The 20435-nt window shown below is 41.8% G+C and overlaps 1 protein-coding gene across 2 annotated transcripts; it reads right to left on the bottom strand.

Moving 5' to 3' along the window:
- Window positions 1-1719: 1719 nt before the first annotated feature.
- SLC39A6 (solute carrier family 39 member 6) lies at window positions 1720-16905 on the bottom strand. 2 transcript variants are annotated; one of them, XM_069958157.1, is made up of 7 exons: window positions 16740-16905; window positions 14832-15020; window positions 12182-12281; window positions 9695-10081; window positions 8618-8698; window positions 6699-6889; window positions 1720-4381 (listed from the first exon to the last, which is right to left on the bottom strand). In XM_069958157.1, exons 1-7 carry the CDS (start codon window positions 16833-16835, stop codon window positions 4229-4231), a joined length of 1197 nt encoding a protein of 398 aa, XP_069814258.1. In that variant the 5' UTR covers window positions 16836-16905; the 3' UTR covers window positions 1720-4228. The 2 variants fall into 2 exon arrangements, with proteins under 2 accessions (XP_069814258.1, XP_069814259.1); XM_069958158.1 differs by lacking the exon at window positions 6699-6889.
- Window positions 16906-20435: the final 3530 nt, after the last annotated feature.

The raw sequence follows: 20435 nt of genomic DNA, 5'->3' as shown, positions 1-20435 counted from the left end.
TTTCACTGACTGTACTAAAAGATGCAAGTCTTGGCCTGACAGACCAATTAAGACATCTGAGAAGAGTAACCGACAGTACTGCACAAGGTTGAATTTTTTAATTGATCTACAAACACAGCATTTGTATGAAAAATAAAATAGAAAACTGCATGTTAAACATAGAACATGCATACATGACCTTGTACACATGAGCAGCAACTAATGTAAACAATCAAAACTTGATTTAAGTGTTAACAGAGCAGCAAATCTTATCTACACACAACGTCAGACATGAAGTACAAGTGCTTTTACATAAATGACCTTTTTAGAATGGTTGTATAAAATCAAAGGGGGAAGAAAAAAAAAAAAAAGGGAAAAGAAAGGGGGGGGGGGGGGGGGGGGTTCTTCCAGACACAGTGTTACATCTGTGCATGGACTGTGTCCAGCATTACAGCTCATCCCTACTGAGGTGAATGAGGCTGTTGAGTATTCAGGAATGTTTTCACAAAAAAAAAAGGTTTTATTTATACAGACAAGTGAGGCTTGACATGACAAACTCATGTAAGTGTCCAAAATATATGTGTGCAACATTAGAAACCACAGAATAGTGTGCCAATCACATTTATAAAAGATGCCAGCTTTTATATTTTACCGGACTTCTCTTTTAACATTAACCTTTTTCCATGTTATACCACCTGGGGCTAATTTTAAAAAAGGTCCATAAATTTTATTGAAAAGATGGTGAAAAAAAAAAAAAAAAATCTGTGCGTGACCTTATAACAGCTTCTGTTCGCTGAATGCCGGCCCCAAATTAATGACTGACAGCCTCTGTTAACGGCTGTTATTCAATGCATTAAAGATTTCCATTAAAGTCTACGGAAACAACAAAGACATAATTAAAATAACCACTGTAAAATAATGGTGTCCCCCAAAAGGCAGGTTTGCCTCATTTTCACCATTAGTGAACAAAATTTATCACTGTATAAAATAAGTGTTTAGAACAGAATATTCTAAGATAACTGAACAGACAGACATACAAATAGTTAAGGCAACTAGAGATTTATGTAACCAAGATTGACAAGCCAGACAGGCTAGGCTGGAAATACGTATGCAGTTTTTGGAGCCAAAATTGGTTAGAGAGAGCCTTCTTAGTTTGGAGAGGAGTTAACTACCCGTCAAAACTATGGTACCACCACACTTACAGGGTATTTACCATTTGTTTACTTTGGGGCTAATATAAAATTGACTGATTTGATACAAAGGCTCAGCTTTATAAATCTGTATGAAACAAAAGCTGACGTAATTTGCCCATAGCAACCTATCACAGCTTAGATTTTGTTTTACCAGAGCTTGATAGACAGAACCTGTCACTATGTTAACAGCTGGACTCTGGGAGGCTCACCTAACTGCGGCTGCCTCCTGGTCACTAGTTATGTCCCATGGTCATAGTCCCCAGTTCCCGAGATTGGGTCCCTGCATCAGATTTACAAATTATTCTCTGGCTAGCACACAAGCGTACAACTGTAGGTGGTAACATGCAGTTTGTGACTAACAAATCAGTATCACAGACTGTCTGCCTATGAGCTGTGCAGTCAGGAAAGCAATGGGGAACCAGTCATCACTTCTATGCTCACCAAATAGGTTCTGCTAATTTATTGTAGTGGATATAGTATTAGATACAGTGAGGATGTGTTTCGGACAAGCATGGCTTTCATCAGCTGATGGCCATGCTTAGCCGAAACACATCCTCACTGTACCTGATGCTATATGCACTACAATAAATTAGCAGAAACTATTTGGGTAGTGCCAGGTCCTCTCTACTATTTACCTAGACACTTGTGCCTCAAAAGGACCGACCCATGGAAGTTCAGTCATTCCCACACCTATCACTTCTATGCTGTCCAAAATACAAGAGACTGGAGCAGTCCCTGACTGCTTCTGTCAAAATGTTTTTTGTCAAGGGGCCTTAAAAATAGTTTTTTTGACATGACCAGATACAGTACAGAACTGAAAATGCAGGGTATGACAAGCCTCCACTCTCCACAAAGCTGATCTGTCAACAGCTCATGTAGACCGCTAAACATGCATGATGTAAAATACTGTTTATTAATTTCATGCATCAAAAGAAATGAAGCAGTTAAAAGCCAGAGTAGAAACAGATTTTTCTGATTTAAATACATTTTTTTTCCTCAGTGATTCTGTATTTCTCTACTTGATCAGGAAAACATTGTTACTAAAATAAATTTACTGTTTGTTATCATAGATTTCTATCATATCTGGTTTGTGCATTTGCTGCAAAGTAAAAAGCTGGTGTTACATCCTCTAAGGGTATGTTCACACCACGTAATTTAAGTTGGATTCCAACTCAAAAGTACATTGAAATTTGTGAGTGAGTCAAAGCCCTAGAGAGGAGCGAACCATGCTGAGGTTCAGGCAACGGCATTGGACTTTCTGTTCCATGGACGAGTCCCACCTATGACCTGGGCTGAATTCCTGTTTTGCAGGAGGGACTTGGGCTTTCGGCATTCAAACACCAATGGTTTGGGTTCATATGAACCCCAACCTCAGAGATATTTGATCATCTCTACCAAGCTGCACTGATTTCAATGTGCACAACATTCTATTTATTTTATTTTGAGTGGAAATCCCTGATTTTAATTCCACTTCATGAATTGTTATATCAATTCTTATGGCAAATCCCCTGTCGCTTTGCACTTTAAAATTCTGCTCAATGTCGGTAAAGATTCTATGTTCGGAAAAAAAACCTATGTGCAGTGGCCGTAGATATAATACCCCACCACCACTTCTAACAAACAGTGATGGTGTTGGAAAAGGCACTTATTCACCTCCAGCAGCAGCTTTTTCCTCACAATGCAGTAATTCCATACAGACATAGACATATACTCAAAAGGAAATACTTGAGAACATTCTACTTTCTAATTTTTTTAAATCCATTCCATTATTTCATTGTACGCCTTATGAGACAGCTCCGAAAACTGCACGTGTGAATCCAGTCTGGCCGAAACATTGCCATTCTTCTTTTGCATCAGAATTTAGTGTTCAAGGAACTGGATGTCTGCACTTATTTGTCAGCTACTACACATTTAACATGATAGATTACTACTTTTTAACACCATTAGCAGTTTATTTTCTCCCTAACCGACTTAGAAGTGGGATACATGGCTGGAACTAAACTATTAGTTTTTAGGTGGATATACTTTATATTCTTATTGTACTTTAGGTCCCTATTTATGTATTCAATTCCTTTGGTTTGTCTTTCAAAACCACAAGTATTATGCCTAAAAAGGTCAGGGCTACACTGACTTTTTGTAGCGTTAAAAGACCACATTGAAGTTTATGCAAGACTAAACTGAAATATATGCAAACCTATGAGCTATAGCTGTCAATAGTTAAAATCAGTCTTATTGCTCTGCAAAAAAAAGCACAATGTAGCCCTGGCTGTAAGGTCTGTAGTCCACTCAGGATTGGTGCAATGTAGATTTTCTTAACTAAAGTACTTTTTAAAAATAATCTCAGTTATACTGCGATATACTGCAGTTTTGTTTTGTTTTTTTTTTAAGCAAGTTCACTGTGGAAAAATCTTCAAAATACTAGTCCTTGTGGAAGAACCCTAAAAATATTTAGGAATTTCATAATTTTTTACATCATTGAGAACCCCAATAAGAGAATAAAACACAGTACCTTATGATCATACCGTGTTGAATACAGCCACAAACTTCACATCCTGCATAGACCAAAACTGTCCTCCAGCATGCACTTAAGTAAATAAGTAGCGGAAATGGTTATGGTCTTAGGAGACTGAAAGGAACTTTTCATAGGAGTTGAAATATTCAGAATAATATGTATTGCAGAGGAGCAAAAGTTTTTCTCATAGGTCTACAGGTTTAGTGTAGATCACTAACAATCTGTATATCCCCTAAGGATGATCTACCAGAGGTTTGGTATAGATTTTCTGAAGCTTTAGTGAGTTTTCAAGAAAGGCTTATTAAATATATATATATATATATATATATATATATATATAAAAGTTGTGATTTGGCACAAGGGGCTCTCCTATTAATGCAGCTCCTTGCAGTCTTGCTGCTCTATCACTGATGACATCACTAAGTGCTGTTTTGTTACAATTGTAAAATACATACGCTGGCTGCTTAAACAAATTAAATAAAAAAAAACAAATACATAAGTTAGTTTACAGCATGAGGACAAACATGGCCAATGTGACCTAATATTACAGGTTCACTGTGAAGGCAATTTTATGTTCAAATACAGAAATGAGCAACATAATGAAAAAGCCTAGAAGAATTCCGGCATTCTGTAACAGAAAATACCCCCAGCGGCTGCAGCCATGATCGCTGGCATCGTTGTGTAACATCTCCGGTACCTAAGGAGGAAAAGAAAATCCATCATCAGAATATCTGTGGGTATAAATGTGGTTTCCTTTCACTGGATCAACAGAGAAAAGCACATTTCTAAAATGTTTCCTTACGTCTTTCCATATCCATATCCTTATTAGAGATGAGCTTCAAGCCCGCACTGGTTTGTCTGAGGGTCCATTTACACAGAAAAATTATCTGATAGATTATCTGCCAAAGATTTGAAGCCAAAGCCAGGAAGGGATTTCAAAATAGGAGAAATCTCATGTTTTTCTTTATGACCTAATCTGTTTATAGTCTGTTTCTGGCTTTGGCTTCAAATCTTTGGCAGATAATCTCAGTGTAAATGGACCCTCAACCTGAACACTCTGCATTTGATTACCGGTGGTTGAAGTTGAATGCAGCTTTTAGGCTGCCAGGAAACATTGATATGGCCATAGTCTGTATCCATGTTTCCCAGGACTCCCTATGGCTGCATCAAACTTCTTCAACCACAAACCAGTGCGGGCTTGAGGCTTGGGAGAAGGTACAAGAGCGGGCAGCACGGGAGAGCAGGCACAGGACCACAGGAGAGAACTTGCAAGAAGGTGCAGGAGAGCTCACCCCGTCGGGACCGGGCGGCGGGGTGAGCACTGAGGCGCAAGGGGGGTGGGGGGGGGGGGGGGGGGGAGACCGGCTCAGTGGGGGCGGCTAGTTGGGGTGAGCATCAGATAAGGAGCACTCACCCCACTGCAGAAGCTGTAATAGGACCGGGCAGGGGGGTGGGACAGAGGGAGGGAGAACAGTCTAATCTATTTCTATACTCTTACATGCGCCCCCTGCTGGACCCTACACTTGAGACGTGACGTCACATTTTTTTTTTTCAGGAAGTAAGCCTGTCTGATCTACTAAGTTGAGGGAAATAGCACTATATGTGCATTTCCCATAATTCGTGTATATTATATATTAGGGATTTGTATAACTTTCCTTATGTAATAACATTTAAAAATACATTTTGCCCGGAGTACCCCTTTAAACACACTGTATGGTTGGCCAGCCCACCTAAATACTGAAATAGGTTTAGTAACCATCCATCCATGTATATAATCACCTTATGGAGCCATATACATGCACGGCATCTGGAGCATTAACACAGCTCTTATAGTTTGGAATATTCCACATGTACGTGTATAAAGGCCAAATAAGTAGTGCTGAAGTTTGACAAGGGTCAAGGGATTTTTATAAACAGTATGGGAAGCGAGACCATGCATACAGAGCAGTGCTGGCAGAGGGCAATGAACTGGCAGACAGAACAAATCTATGGCTCTGGGGACACAACTAAGTCCAGGGAATTTTTTTTCTTCAATTTTTGTTGATAGTTTGTAGATTGTTAGATTTGTGTGAAACAAACTGGTGTTTTTTGGGGGGGGTTTTGACTGATTCCCTACTGTGCATGTCCGAAATAGCCTTGAACTCATTCTCCTTTACAGAACGCTGCTGGAAACATTGTTAGGACCCCGCTTTCAGTTTAACGATATGGATATTCTCAGAGAATAAACCCATTTTTCTCCTGTGGAGTGCGCCGGGTTCAAACCATGCTTCCAACAGCGCTCTGTAAGCCTCAGTTGACACAGGTTATTTTGCACATGAAAAGCACAGTTGGGATAAGATGTCGCTGTAATGCGTACGTATGTCAAAATACTGACATCTGAGCAGGTACGCGTGGCCAAGCCTGCCTCTGACAAAAGCAAGGTACTGTGCTGGTGACTTTGCCCAGAGAGGAGTTATGTGTAGTCTGATTTTTATTGACAACCATTACATTGATATCTGCAGCAGATCCTGTATGTGTTAGGGTGCATTCACACGTACAGAATCTGCAGCAGATTTGAAGTTGCAGATTTGCTTTGAATCTAATTTGGGCCATCAAATCTACTGCGGATCTGCGCCATCAAATCTGCTGCGGTTCCTGTATATGTGAACGCACCCTTAAAAAGGAAAAGATATAACACTTTACAGCAGTGTTGTGTAGTTTTGCAGCAACTGTTTACTGGCAAGAATTAAAAGCAAATATTCTCATTAAAACTGTTTGGCATAATCCTTCCCAACCACCTGGGTTTAATGAGCATGTGAAGAGACATCAAAGAAACAAATAAAAATGTCAATCTAGCTACAGTACGAAGTAGTTGAACAAGTGGCTGTGGCAGATAGTTAATCCAAAAGTTGGCTGGAACACATTTCAGCCTCCTCTTAGTCAGACAATGGTTAATAAGAGCAGCTAAAAGGTCTTTTTCCAGTGCAATACTAGAGGTAAGAGACAGCATTGATTTTGGTATCATAGTTACTTACCATGTCAACAAAAGCGACATACATGAATAACCCTGCTGTAAGAGCAAAGACCCACATTGAAACATGCTCTGCATAGTGGCCTATGAGAATGCCAGTGATCATACCCAGGTATGCCAACATGGCAGACAAAGCATTGTACAACACTGCTTGCCTTACAGTCATACCAGCCTTCAAAAGGATTGCAAAATCACCTAGGAGAAAAAAAAAATACTAAGTAAATCACAGAATACTCATATCTGAATTCCTAACATTTTTTCCATCACCAGACAATCCAGTCTTGAAGTTCAGACAAGAATTTACATTAGAGGTCAATAAGCTTCTTACTGGGACCAAAGTTTCCTTACTACAAAAGTTTACACTGGTTTTCTTAACCCCTTCATGACCAAAGGTCATTGACCCACGGATGTCCAGGTCACAAAGCAACGCTCTCCTTGCTCTCTAAGAGTCATAACACTTATTTTTCTACCTACAGGGCTGGTTAGGGTGTAATTTTTTGCACCATGATCTCTAGTTTTAATTGGTATCTTATTGAAGTAGAAAATTTTTGATTGATATTTTTTCTAATATTATAAATATAAAAAAAATAAACGAATGAATGACGCAATCCTGGTATTTTCCCATCTTTTCATTTACGCTTCATTGTGCGGGATCTCCATCTCCATCCACACACACACACATAATGTCCACAATAGAGCGCACTCCCAGTTTCAGTGCTAGAGTGCCTAGCAACGGAGATTGGATTAAATCTCCAACTAAATAAATCCAAGAATTTTGCAGCACATCCGTATAGTGAAAAAAGTTGTGGTATTTATTGGTACATCAAAAAGCAAGTGCAACATTTCAGTCTCATCTCGAGAAAGGTCTCGAGATGAGACTGAAACGTTGCACTTGCTTTTTGATGTACCAATAAATACCACAACACGGATGTGCCGCAAAATTCCTGGATTTATACACACACATATATACACACACACACAATTTATGCAAATTGTGGATGTGAAGGGGTAAATCTATGGAAGATTATTTCCCAACAATATTTAACCCTACTAGGAAAAGGAACTGTACTCTTTAACTTGTTTATAAAGACCTTGTAGAGGAGCTACAGAGTAGAATTTCAGTATTTGCAGATGACACTACACTCTATAGGGAAACATTGCAGAGGGAATCGGGGAAGCTTGAGGCTTGGGCAGAGAATGGCAAACTACATTTACTGCAGATATATGTAAGGTAATGTACTTGGCTTGCAGAAAAAAAGAAGGCTAATAAAATAATGGGATGCATGAAAAGAAGCATAGATGCTAAAGTTGAGAACATAGTTTTGCCTCATTACAAGTGACTAGTTAGTCCACACATGGAATATTGTGTACAGTTTGGGCACCTGTATATACACCCCCAGAGCCAGATATGCCCCTTAGTATCCAGTAATATGCCCCTTGTAGCCTGTTGCCAATTGTTGCAGGCAGCAAGAGATAACGGTTGCTGTTAACTCTGTAGGTGACTAGTGGGAGAAGGTACAGAAGTGCGGCGACTGGCGCTTAAGGATGTTCCAGCATCAAGTACATGTAGGACATAAACTGACTAGAGGAAGGAAGGTGGGCCTGAATTCATTGGCGCTCAAGAAAGTTGATGAATCCTACATTCAGGCATTCAATGTTCCAGCACCGAATTTGACAGGTCTGAAAGGTTCATTGTACATACCCCCTTAGGTACACAGATCGCAGATTGAGGAACACTATTCAAGACAACCATATCACATATAAAGCTTTTCCTGTAGCCCCGGCTCTCACTTTTAAAATTCTGTGTCTGCAATTGTTGAAGGATTCATTGAAAGACATCTTAGTACAATCACTACACATCATATGCGGCTCTAGTTCAGGTCGTGAAAATATGTACAAGTATAAAAAGGATTTCAGATTTACCTAACTCATGTGGTAGCTCATGGCAAAAAACTGCGACAGAAGTGCTTAAGCCACTGGATAACCCTTCAGTGAATGCTGCTCCTGTGATATAAAGACAACTGTTAAAACAGTTTAGCATACATCTTGGTTTGCTCTTTAGAATGTAAACTGCAATTAAGGTGGCATTGTCACCCCAAAAACTTTTGGCATTTCATAGAAACATGTAAAATTTTGGTTGTTCCTGGTCTGAGTGGTAAGACCCTGACTGATCATGACAACAAGCCGGGAGAAGCAGTACTCTGTGCGTTCCTCTACCAGTTCTTTTCTTTGTCACATCTATGGGGCATGTCTCCTCACATTTTATTGATTGGTCAGGGTCTGAACATTCAAACCCTGACTGATAAAAAAAAACTTTTGACATGTGGGTTCACACATACCACAATCGCAGCGGATTTCACGATGCGAGTTTCGCAGCGAAGTATGATTCCCAGTGCTGTCATTTTTAATATGTTTACATACTTGCTGCAGATTTTTTTTTCCACTGCGAGTATGTAATTCCTCATCCACCTTAACCCGCTGTGGCCTGGTGGATACTTTACCGTGCGCGCTTCATCCTGTTTCTGTGGCTCCCAGCTCCCTGGCCACAGAGCAGGTAAAGTATTCACAGGGCTGCAGCGGGTTAAGGGGGATGGAGCGTTATATAAGCGCAGCGGAATAAAAAGCTGCTGCAGGTATGTAAAACTATTCAGAATGACAGTACCGGAAATTGCAACAGATTTCGCTGCGGAACTTGCAGTTCTAATAGTACCAACATTGCTGTACATAGAGCGGCAGGGTAAAGCAGGTCATTCACTGGACAGACAGTGTATGACCTGCTTTACCTTGCCGCGCTATGTACAGCAATGTCAGTACTATTAGAACTGCAAGTCCCAGCGGACGCTATGGCCATACACATCAGTCCAGACTGGAGACAAGAGCGGTGCTGTCTCTGAAAGAAAGTGGCCATGTTTTTGTTGCACTGAATAACCCTTTAAGCTTACAGAAATCACTATTGCCTATAGAATACTAGAAGTCATATTCCAAGACTTCTTAACTCACCAATTGCTAAGCCGTCACTGAAGTTGTGTAATCCATCACCCATGATTACCATCCAAGCTAGAGTCGCAATTCCTGCATCTTTCAGCTCTTCCCGAGAGTACCGCTGTGAATGGCTGTGTGGATGGTGATTTTGGTGATGATGATGGTGCAGGATATGATGATAGTCATGGTGATGATGAATCAGGTCATCAGACTGGCCTAGTGTGTCATGAAAATGTGAATGGCATTTGTTTTCACATCCTCTAGACACATATTCCCGGTAACTAGTTTCATCATGAGAATCATGAGCAATCATCACTTCTTCCTCCTCTTCTTCTGGTGCATCAGGTTGTCCAGACTTGAAGTGATTCCCATCTTGTACGTCACCATCTGTGTAACTTTCATGATCTAGGGTTATGGGTAATGGAAAAAAAGAAATCTTAAATAAACTGTTGGGGGGGGGGGGGGGGGGGGGGGGGGGGGAACAAAAAAAAAAACAAAAAAAAAACTAATATCTATGGCTATGCAACAATGCAGTTTTGCAGCAGTTCTGTGATACAGCCAAAACCAGGTATAGCTTATAATGAATTAGATAGGATACAGACCAGGTGATACTTTTTCAAATCCACTTCTGGTATGGAATACATAAAAAAAAAAAAAAAAAAATAGTTGCATCTGTTCCTTACATTATCGAACTAACACAGGGATTTAAAGGACAAGTGCCATGAAAAACTTTTTCCCAGTAATTGAAGCACATTACAAAGTTATATAACTGTGTAATGTGCTTCAATCACCTATCTGCCTCCCTTCCCTGTCTTTTCCCCCCTCCACCCCCCACCAGGAAGTGTCCTGACTCACACAGACCTGATTACTCCATCTTGTGAGGATGAGTCATCAGCAGGAGGGCTGCTCTAGGTCATGTTACACCAGCCTCCCCCTCCCCTCCTTGTCAGGTGACTCTGCTTGCTCAGCTTATCTTCTCTAGTGACATGACTCCTTCACTGAGTCCACAGGCAGCAGGAGAGAGGGTATGAGGGGAGGGGGGAGCTGCCTATGTGCCCGAGTCAGTCAGAGGGAAGATAAGCAAGTGAGATGTGACAAGTGATGGCTTGCAGTTGTTCAGCCAATGGGAGCTGAGCAAGCCTGTCACCTGACAAGGCAGGGGAGGGGGGAGGCTAGTGTAACAGGAGAAGGAGCTGAGAGAAGAGCTTGGTGACGGTGACGACAGTAATCAGGTCTGTGTGAGTTAGGACACTTCCTGGTGGGGGGTGGAGGGGGGAAAAGACAGGGAAGGGAGGCAGATAGGTGATTGAAGCATATTACAGAGTTATATAACTTTCTAATCTGCTTCAATTACTGGGAAAAAGTTTTTCATGGCACTTGTCCTTTAAAGCCCTGGTCGGGCCTGAGGGCCCTATTACACGGGACGATTATCGTTCGAAAAATCGTTCGCTATTTCGGATTTGAACAATAGTTTAGTGTAATAGCAGACAATGATTAAACGACCAACGAGAAATCATTTATCGTTTAATAGCATTTGGACCTATTTTTATTATTGATCGTTAGCAAATCGCACACATGTAATAAGAGGTCGTTCACAGTAGCAACCACAAGACGACTGCAAGAACAATCATAAGTAGCAATCATTGTTCCGTGTAATTGGGTGAACGATTTCAGGTCTTTCGCCATAGCGGTCGTTTGAGTTTGTTTGTCGAAAAATTGCTTTGTGGAATAGTACCCTGAGTGTTCAGACTGTAATCAATCAGGATAATCAGCAAGGAAATGACTGCCCTGTTTTGCATGTCTCTCTCTGCTCTATCTGGGTTGGCATTATGGCTTCATAGATTACATTATGCAGCTTTTCTGGTCACATGACAGTGAGCTATGAGATAATGTGCTGCGCAAGGACCTCTCACAGCTTATTGTCCAGATTGTATGCAGTTTGCTTTCTCCTCTGCTTTCTCCTCATTCCCCGCTCGCTGCCTGCGCTATTAAACACGCTATTAGATCATCCGCATGGCCCACTGAGGTCAGCGGCAGTCTGCTCCAACGCTCCTATTGCACAGTGTGACACGCAGCAGACAGTTGCTGTAGTTATGATTTTTCAATCTGTTGAAAATGGCTGATCATGGTCTTTTAACAGGCGCTTACACACCAAACAATTATCGTCCAAAACAGTTGGTAATCGGCCAAGTACAGCTGATAATCTCTTGGTGTAATAGGGCCCATAGCAAATACTGAACCAAACCGCTGTCAATTGAAGACACTTCTCCTTTAGTTACACACTGAAACAATACAGTGAGTAAGCAGCGTACAAAGCATATGAAAGTCAGCCTACTGTGGGGCCTTTAACATTAAACACCAATTTGTACAATCTTACCAAAACAATCGTCATTTTCTACAGTTTTGCACATTAGAGTGTATCTCCTGTGTCTGCAGGTCCTTGTGGCGCAACTGTTTCTTTCATGTGTGGATTACAGCAAGTACAAGGAAGATTTTTACACTTACGGGAACAAGATTCAGATGCCTCCTTTTCTTCAATATGGGAATGGTTTGACAACTGCTTCTTAATTTCTAACTCCTCTTCTGTTTCAATTTTTTTCTGATTCTTACAGAACAACAAAATATATTAAAAAGTTAGTCACCACAGGTTATATACCAGATTATATGGCTGACCAGATTACTGGCCATTGTGATTTATTGTGCTGTATTTACAGACTCAAGTCATCTAATACAATGGCCCAAATATATCAATCCATCCTAGACAACAATCAGACACAATCTTGTCTCAGACAATGAGCTAAAATCTTTGTGTTGGAGTAATTTATGTTAATCTATTGACTGTGGATTGCCCTATTGGCCCATAACTGTCAATTACAATCTGCTCCCATTTCCTCTTTTGGATCTAACTCTTGAATTGCCTGCTATCCTTCTGACAGTGTGGGGGATCTCCCATTCATCTCTTCTTTACATTGTTTTTAGTGGTGTACCCCAAGGCTCAGTGTTCTGTTCCCTTCTCCCTCCATCTACACATTCATTCTTAGCCAGAGCAACATCTACAACCCATGCTTCCCCTTCACGACTAAAGGTCATTGATGCATGGATGTCCACGTCACCTTAAAGCAATGTTCTTCCTCGCCTTCTAACAGCCATAAGGCTTTTATTTTTCCACCTACAGAGCTAGTTGGGGGTGCCTTTTTTACATGGCAATCTATAGTTTTTATTGGTATCATATTCAGGGCTGTGGAGTCTGAGTCGGAGTCGTGGAGTCGGAGCTAGCTTTGGCTGGAGTGTGAGTTGGAAAAAAATTATGAGCAACATTCTAATAGAACACTGGCCCTATTACATAAGGGGGGTCAGGGAATATATCAGTAACAGACACTGGCCCTATTAGATGAGGGTGGTCGGGGAATATATCATTAATAGGACACTGGCCCTATTAGATAAGGGTGGTCGGGGAAAAGTTGTCAGTCGCTATATGGCAGTTTGTTTCTGAGCTGGAAGAGTCCATTGTGTGTGTGTGTGGGGGGGGGGGGGGGGGGGAGATCTGTGCTGTTCTCTTCCTGGATTCCTGTATATGAGCAGCAGTGTAATATGAAGATATCCTGTGTAATATAGAGGAGGAGGAGGAGACATAAGTAGTGTAGCAGTAACCTCTGTCCTCAGTGTGGTGTTTTCTCTCTGGGAGAAGATTGTGTGTTTTTTTTCAGTGTTTAATGGCTGCAGCTGTGTGTGTGTGCTATGACTACAGCAGGGTGTGTGTGTGTGTGTGTGTGTGTGTGTGTGTGTGTGTGTGTGTGTGTGTGTGTACACACACACACACACACACACACACACACACACACACACACTATGGCTGCAGCAGACTGTATGTGTGCTATGGCCGCAGCAGGCTGTGTGTGTGTCCGTGTGTCCCCACAGTGACCTTATATCACTATGTGACCTCTATATGTATGGTGAATATTTAGTTAGAACATAGAAGACTGTCAGCAGGAAAAGATCACCTGCTCCATCTAGTCTAGTTGTGAGTTGTTCAGGACATGAAGGCTGAAGACTGGCTGCATCCACTGCACACACAGGAGAAGCTGCTTTACATGTTTCCTTGTTCCCTAAGAAGTCGCCCCAGATAATGTAGGACATTAGGGAGAAGCTGCTGAGCCAGTGTGATAAATAACTCCCCTGGTATATGACCGGCCATTTATCAAGGAGTCTGAGTCGGGAGTCGGTCCTGATAAAATTCAGGAGTTGGAGTTTGAGTCGGAGCTGCGGCTTACCGGCGCCACAGCCCTGATCATATTGGTGTAAATGAAAATTTTGAATTGTTTTTCAAAAATTTTATTCTAAAATATAATTTAAAAAACAAAATACAATACTGCATGCTCTGTTTATTTTTTAAACTTTTTTTTTTACACTTATATGCAATTATTAGATGCATTGATCTGCAGAGTCTGCCTGAGAACAGACTAAGAGAAGATTGTTGATCCGACAGGACAGTATTATAATCTCCTCCTGCCGGGGAAAGTGATCATTATAACCCTGCAGCCATGCTGTGGGGGTCCCAATCAGTCAGTGACAGGTACTTCTCCTGTCACAGATCTTAAATGCTGTGATCGCTATAGGTCACAGTGTTTAGGGGTAAATGACAGTGAGCTGTCAGCTGCCTGTCATGTGCACAGTCAGCCCTGCACTATAACCAGTTTCTGCTCCAAATGAGAAAGACATTAAAGGCTCTAAAGGAGCAAGCGAGTGTTGGCTTGTCCCCCTGCTATTACATGCACTAACAGCCAGAAGGGAGGAGCAGGGATTATCCGGGTGGCCCATAGGAGATAGCTGTGATCTGCTGCAGTTGCTTCTATTACACGGGGCAATGGCAAGCAGACCGTTTCAATCAGCATTGTTTTCTTCGGCTCGTTGCCTTTTAACACTACCTATTACTCCAAGCAATTATCATCCGTAACAGCTGATAATCATGTCCCTAACTCTACTGCACAACTCCTTTACTTCTCCTCCCATTTTCTCACAAAAAGAACCAGTTTATCTAATCTGGCATCATCCTACTCTTCTGTTCAAAACCTCTGATACTACTACCCACAATCCCCACTTGGGCACAGCATTCCATAAATAAAGCACAGTAACCATATATCTATCATAGTTGTACCTTCTGTTTTTTGTCTTTATATTGCTTGATCAATGTGATCAAATGCTCCACAAGGAACATAAAATAGAGACCTCCAAGGGCCGTCAGACCCTTCCATGTTGCATCCAAGTGAGCACTTTCTTCATTATTCTCATCCTCATGAGTTTTATTCACAAATCCACCGTGGCTATGGTAATGTTTTGAATGGGACTGAGGAGAAGGGGTAAAAAAAAAAGTTCTATATTAGTTTTCTTTTATGACCATCATAACTTTATGGCAAAACTTGTTTACCCTTTGTATTCTCTACAGCCTTGCTGAAGTAAACATAAAAGAGCCTATACTTAATACAAAACTATAGAAAACCCAAAGATTTGTCTGGAGACTTAGGCAATAAGTCATGGGAATTACAAGATGGCCTTCATGCAAGTAGTTCTTCAATATCAATGGTGTGCATTAACACTTCTTATTTACCACCTTCATCTTTTCAAATTAAATGTAGGGTCCCCATATTCTCGCAGTAGGTGTTGGCAAACGGCTCTCTCTCAATCCCCACATGCACACTCATGTGCTCTCCATGGATAGAAGAGGGGTAAAACACTGCTGACAGCTCTGGCAACAGCTTCTCTATTGGAGAACAACAGGTCAGGGCAGCTGTAATCCAACATACCAGACATCGGTCAGGGGAAAGCTGGAAGGCTGCCATACACAGACAGCTGGATGGTCCTGCCAAAGTCAGTAGCCTAAGCAGAATTTTCACTTGTGTATAGAGACATAAATGGGAATTACACAAACACAGCCGCAAGCTACAATTTTTACACAACTCTGAAAGTTATGAAAACAGCATAGCCAGCTTTCAGAGCACCTCCAGCAGGAGCAAAAAGAGGTTTCTGGGGAGCCCTAAATCTGAATACAGGTGTGGGTCCCAAAGGTGTGACCCACATCTAGGGGACATCATGGAAAATCCTGTGGCTATGCCATAAGAATCCCATATGGGTATCGCCCCTTTCTCAGGCAGGATCCAGTCAGAGATGCCCACATATGTGCATCTGGATTTTATTCTGGCTTTGAAGGCTCTATACACTGCAGAAGTAGGAAAAACTGAAAACCTATAGCATTTCCACAACAGAACAGACAGGCTGCAAATCTTATAATCCACAGAGGGCATTCCTTTCCAGACGTACATGGTTTTGAAAATCTCAACCACTTGTGCTATACAGTTAAGTGATGTGGGATCCAAACCTTCTCAGTCAATGTCTCACCTAAGTCTGTATGCATACTTGCTTTCAGTAGTTCTCTGTCACCATTTGTTCATAAAGGGGTATTCCCATCTAAACTTGTTATCCAAAAGGTGGTAAGGGGTAACTAGTTTGATCTTTGACCCCCAAAGATTCTGAGAACAGAAACACAATTGTACCCAGAATGAATGGTGCACAACCACACACCCACTGCCAGTGGTTCATTCATTCCACACTGAGCCGCCGAACATTTCTGAGCACTCAACTCACAAATGTTATTGACAGGCATACTTCATGTAATAAACAATTGCCCAGGTTTACCAATCTGTCCAAGACAAATACTGCCAGATGTGCCCAGTGCAACCAGTCTCAGCTCAGCTTTTATTTCTCAAATAGCTCTGGAAAAATTGAAAGCTGAGCTGTGATTGGTTGATTAAGATAGATCAGTTTTAGGGTGCGTTTACACAGAAAGATTTATGTGACAGATTTTGGAAGCCAAAGCCAGGAATGGATTTGAAAAGAGGATAGATCCCAGTCTTTCCTTTATGACCTGATCCCTGTTTATAGTCTGTTCCTGGTTTTGGCTTCAAAGATCTGTCAGATAAATCTGTCTGTGTAAACGCACCATTAGTCTCAGACATACTGATAAGCCTGGACAGGCACAAAACTGAATATCAAATAAAGGATCACTTACATGAGGAAGAAGGTGCAGAAATGCATCTCCGCTTAGAGTGCCAACGGCCAGTGCCACCAGGAAGCTTAACAGAAACTTGAAAAAGACTTTGTTCATAAGAGGAACAAGGATAATTCCCAGTAAAGATAGTACACTAATAATGGTGATAGCTATGAAGCCGCCAATCCATGCTGTATAAAGAAAGAAAAAAAATAAAAGTTACTGTATAGGCCTGTATTTCAGGGTTTGGACTAGATCCATATTTTTAAATACATCTGGTCTCACACTAGGGTTTTGACCTTCTTTTAATGCATACACCAGGAAAGACCCCCCACATATACAGTAGGTTACAAGGCTTCTCCCAGACATTTCGCAAGGCTTAGGAGCTAACTGCTTTTTGCAGTTTTACTGGCAGTTTTTCTAGAGTTTTCTAATTCTCACGTAAATCATCATAAGCGTTTTAACCACTGACAGTTTATTACCTGCGTTTGGTTACAGCGCCGGAACCTGCCCAGAACAGTGACTAGATGACCAGCCACCCACCCGTGACTACTTGGCTGGTAATTTACATAGAGAGCGGGAGGTTATTAACCCCTTAAGGACAGAGCAAATTTAGATTTTTGCGTTTTCGTTATTTCCTCCTTGTGCTTAAAAGGCCATAGCACTTGCATTTTTCCACCTAGAAACCCGCATGAGCCCTTATTTTTTGCGTCACTAATTGTACTTTGCAATGACAGGCTGAATTTTTGCATAAAGTACACTGCAAAACCAGAAAAAAATTCAAAGTGTGGTGAAATTTAAAAAAACAAACGCATTTTGTTTATTTGGGGGAAATGTGTTTTTACGCCATTTGCCCTGGGGTAAAACTGAATTGTTATGCATGTTCCTTAAGTCATTACGATTAAAACGATATGTAACATGTATAAATTATATTGTATCTGATGGCCTGTAAAAACTTCAAACCATTGTCAACAAATATACGTCACTTAAAATTGCTCCATTCCCAGGCTTATAGCGCTTTTATCCTTTGGTCTATGGGACTGTGTGGGGTGTCATTTTTTGCGCCATGATGTGTTCTTTCTATCGGTACCTTGATTGCGCATATACGACTTTTTGATCGCTTTTTATTACAATTTTTCTGGATTTGATGCAACCAAAAATGCGCAATTTTGCACTTTGGGATTTTTTTGCGCTGACGCAGTTTACCGTGCGAGATCAGGAATGTGATTAATTAATAGTTCAGGCGATTACGCACGCGGCGATAGCAAACATGTTTATTTACTTATTTGTTTACTTTTATTAATAACCTGGGAAAATGGGGGTGATTCAGACTTATTAGGGGAGGGGGATTTTTACTATTAACAACACTTTTTTTTACTTTTACACTTATACTAGAAGCCCCCCTGGGGAACTTCTAGTACAAGTGCTTTGATCTCTCATAGAGAGCTCTGCAGCGTCCGGTAATCGGATTACTGATTACAGGATCGCCGTGCCCGCTAATACCTGCGGTCCCGGGCTACAAGCGGCACCCGGGACCGCCGCGGTTCAGAGCGCGGCCCCGCTCTGAATGTCCCTAACGGCATCAGGGCGTAAATATACGCCCTATGTCGTTAAGGGGTTAAACTAACTTTGCGGTCTGTATGTACAGGGGACGGAGGCTACAGGGGGATGTTTGGGAAGTGTGCTGGGTGATGTACCAGCACATTTCCTTAGCTTTATGGCAAATTTTAGCGTGATTGGTTCCCTTTAAGGCCAAAATAGCTGCAGAGGTAAGGGGTTAAATAGATGCCATGGACTATGGTTGAAGGAAGCCAGTGTTAAAGCGACTCTGTACCCACAATCTGCCCCCCCCCCCTCCCAAACCGCTTGTACCTTTGGATAGCTGCTTTTAATCCAAGATCTGTCCTGGGGTCCGTTTGGCAGGTGATGCAGTTATTGTCTTAAAAAACAACTTTTAAAATGGCAGCCCGGTGCCCAACAGGCATGGCCTAGATTGTGTATGCATAAGGCTGGCACAACCTTTCTGTCCCTCCTCATCATTGGGAATGCTCCAGGCAGATTACCTTCTATTCCCCACCTGTGTCAGCTCGGCACATGGTCTGGATCATTAGGCCACCTGTGCAATATTCAGCATGGAGAAAATGTTCCAGTGGCATTCCTAATGATGAAGAGGGCAGGGAGGAGGGACGGAGGGGTGGCGCAAAGTTTAAAAGTTGTTTTTAGGACAATAACTGCATCACCCTAAAAGCAGCTATCCGAAGGTTGGGGGGGGGGGGCAGATTGTGGGTACAGAGTCACTTTAAAGGGATGCTTAACAGGTAAGTCCCTTATAGACTACAGAGTCTACCCAGTAGCTGTCAAATACACAGGCTAATTTGGGATCCATTTCACAGATTTTATTTTTACCTTTCTACAGGATCCAGTCTATGTAATTAGCGCAGTCTACTAAATGTCATACTTCATTTACTGCTGTACACTGAAGTATACGGTCTAAATTAGGCTGATTAATACCAAACATTTGGATTTTGAGGTCCATATATAAGTAGCATCATGATTCTGCATACCAAAATGAAACAGCCACAAGAAAAATAAAATTCCAGACCAGTCTGCTTAATTCCAACTGGTATATCTGTTATTAACGCAATGATGCAATGCAAATTGAAAATTTCCTGGGAATCAGATGTCCTTCTCTAGCATTTCCAACAAACTAGGGCTGGGCGATATAGTGCGAAAATAGTGATTGCGTCAGTTAACCGATCTCAACTTTGCCAGGATGGTTTGTGTGGTATTTCTATCTCCCTGTCTGAGCTGTAGTGCTGCACAGGTTGGTGTTCTGCATGTCCAGCGCTGGATGTGTAAGAGCACATCAAGGTGTGTAAGTGCACACCGCAAAATCCCATACCCACTCCCTCCCGCCGAGTGTCTGTGCGCCCCGCAATCCTCCACGGCCTGGTGTGTCAGTGCGCCCCACAACCCCACCAGGCGTGTCAGTGCACCCCACAAAACCAATGCCCCCCCAGTAGCCGCATATCTACACCTTGTATAGGAAGTGTATGCATGTATTGTATTGTAAACCTAAACCTTTTCCACCATGACTGATCCATGAGAATGAGCCAGGGAAGGGGATTGGTTCCGGTACAGACAGTGTCATGGTTAGACAAATTCTGTGTAATCGTGTTCTGCTGCGGTGGACTATTGACGTAGGGATCAGTGATCACATGCTGGTCTGCGGTCAGTCCAGACTGATGCAGTAATCTACACCCAAGGTGTGCTGGTTACATAGGACACTATCTCACATGGGACTCGTCTCCATCAGCCAGTGAGCTATATAAAGCCAAAGCTGCTGCAGAACCTCATGGATTCACAACTGTGGCTGATAGGAAGGACAATCAACCACTTCAAAAGCTATGTGGACTGTACTGTGTACTTGTATTAAGAACAGTATTCATACTGGCTAAGGCTATGCTCATACAGTACTGCCCCTATAGTAAGAACAGTTCTGGTAGCCCCAAGGCTATGCTCCAGCTATGGTATTGGTAATACTGGGACCCATTATGATCTCCGACATAGTAACTGCACACCCATTGCCATCAATTTTACTACACTTGATCTTAGCCAAAAGGCCGAGAAGCGATTGATGGCAATTTGTGTGCAGTTGATATTCCTGTATTAATGATAATCGCTTCAACTAGTACCCCCTACTTTGAATGCGTAGAG

The sequence above is a fragment of the Dendropsophus ebraccatus genome, chromosome 2, assembly GCF_027789765.1.
Source record: "Dendropsophus ebraccatus isolate aDenEbr1 chromosome 2, aDenEbr1.pat, whole genome shotgun sequence".
In the NCBI taxonomy this organism is placed as follows: domain Eukaryota; kingdom Metazoa; phylum Chordata; class Amphibia; order Anura; family Hylidae; genus Dendropsophus; species Dendropsophus ebraccatus.
This window is presented reverse-complemented; position numbering and strand designations above follow the sequence as displayed.

Coding starts and splice junctions, on each gene's coding strand:
- SLC39A6 (XM_069958157.1), bottom strand. CDS start 16,835: ATGAACAAAGTCTTTTTCAAGTTTCTGTTAAGCTTCCTGGTGGCACTG. Junction 8,699..9,694: donor CAGTGACGGCTTAGCAATTG/GTGAGTTAAGAA, acceptor TTTATATCACAG/GAGCAGCATTCACTGAAGGG. Junction 4,382..6,698: donor ATGTCGCTTTTGTTGACATG/GTAAGTAACTAT, acceptor TTTCCTCCTTAG/GTACCGGAGATGTTACACAA.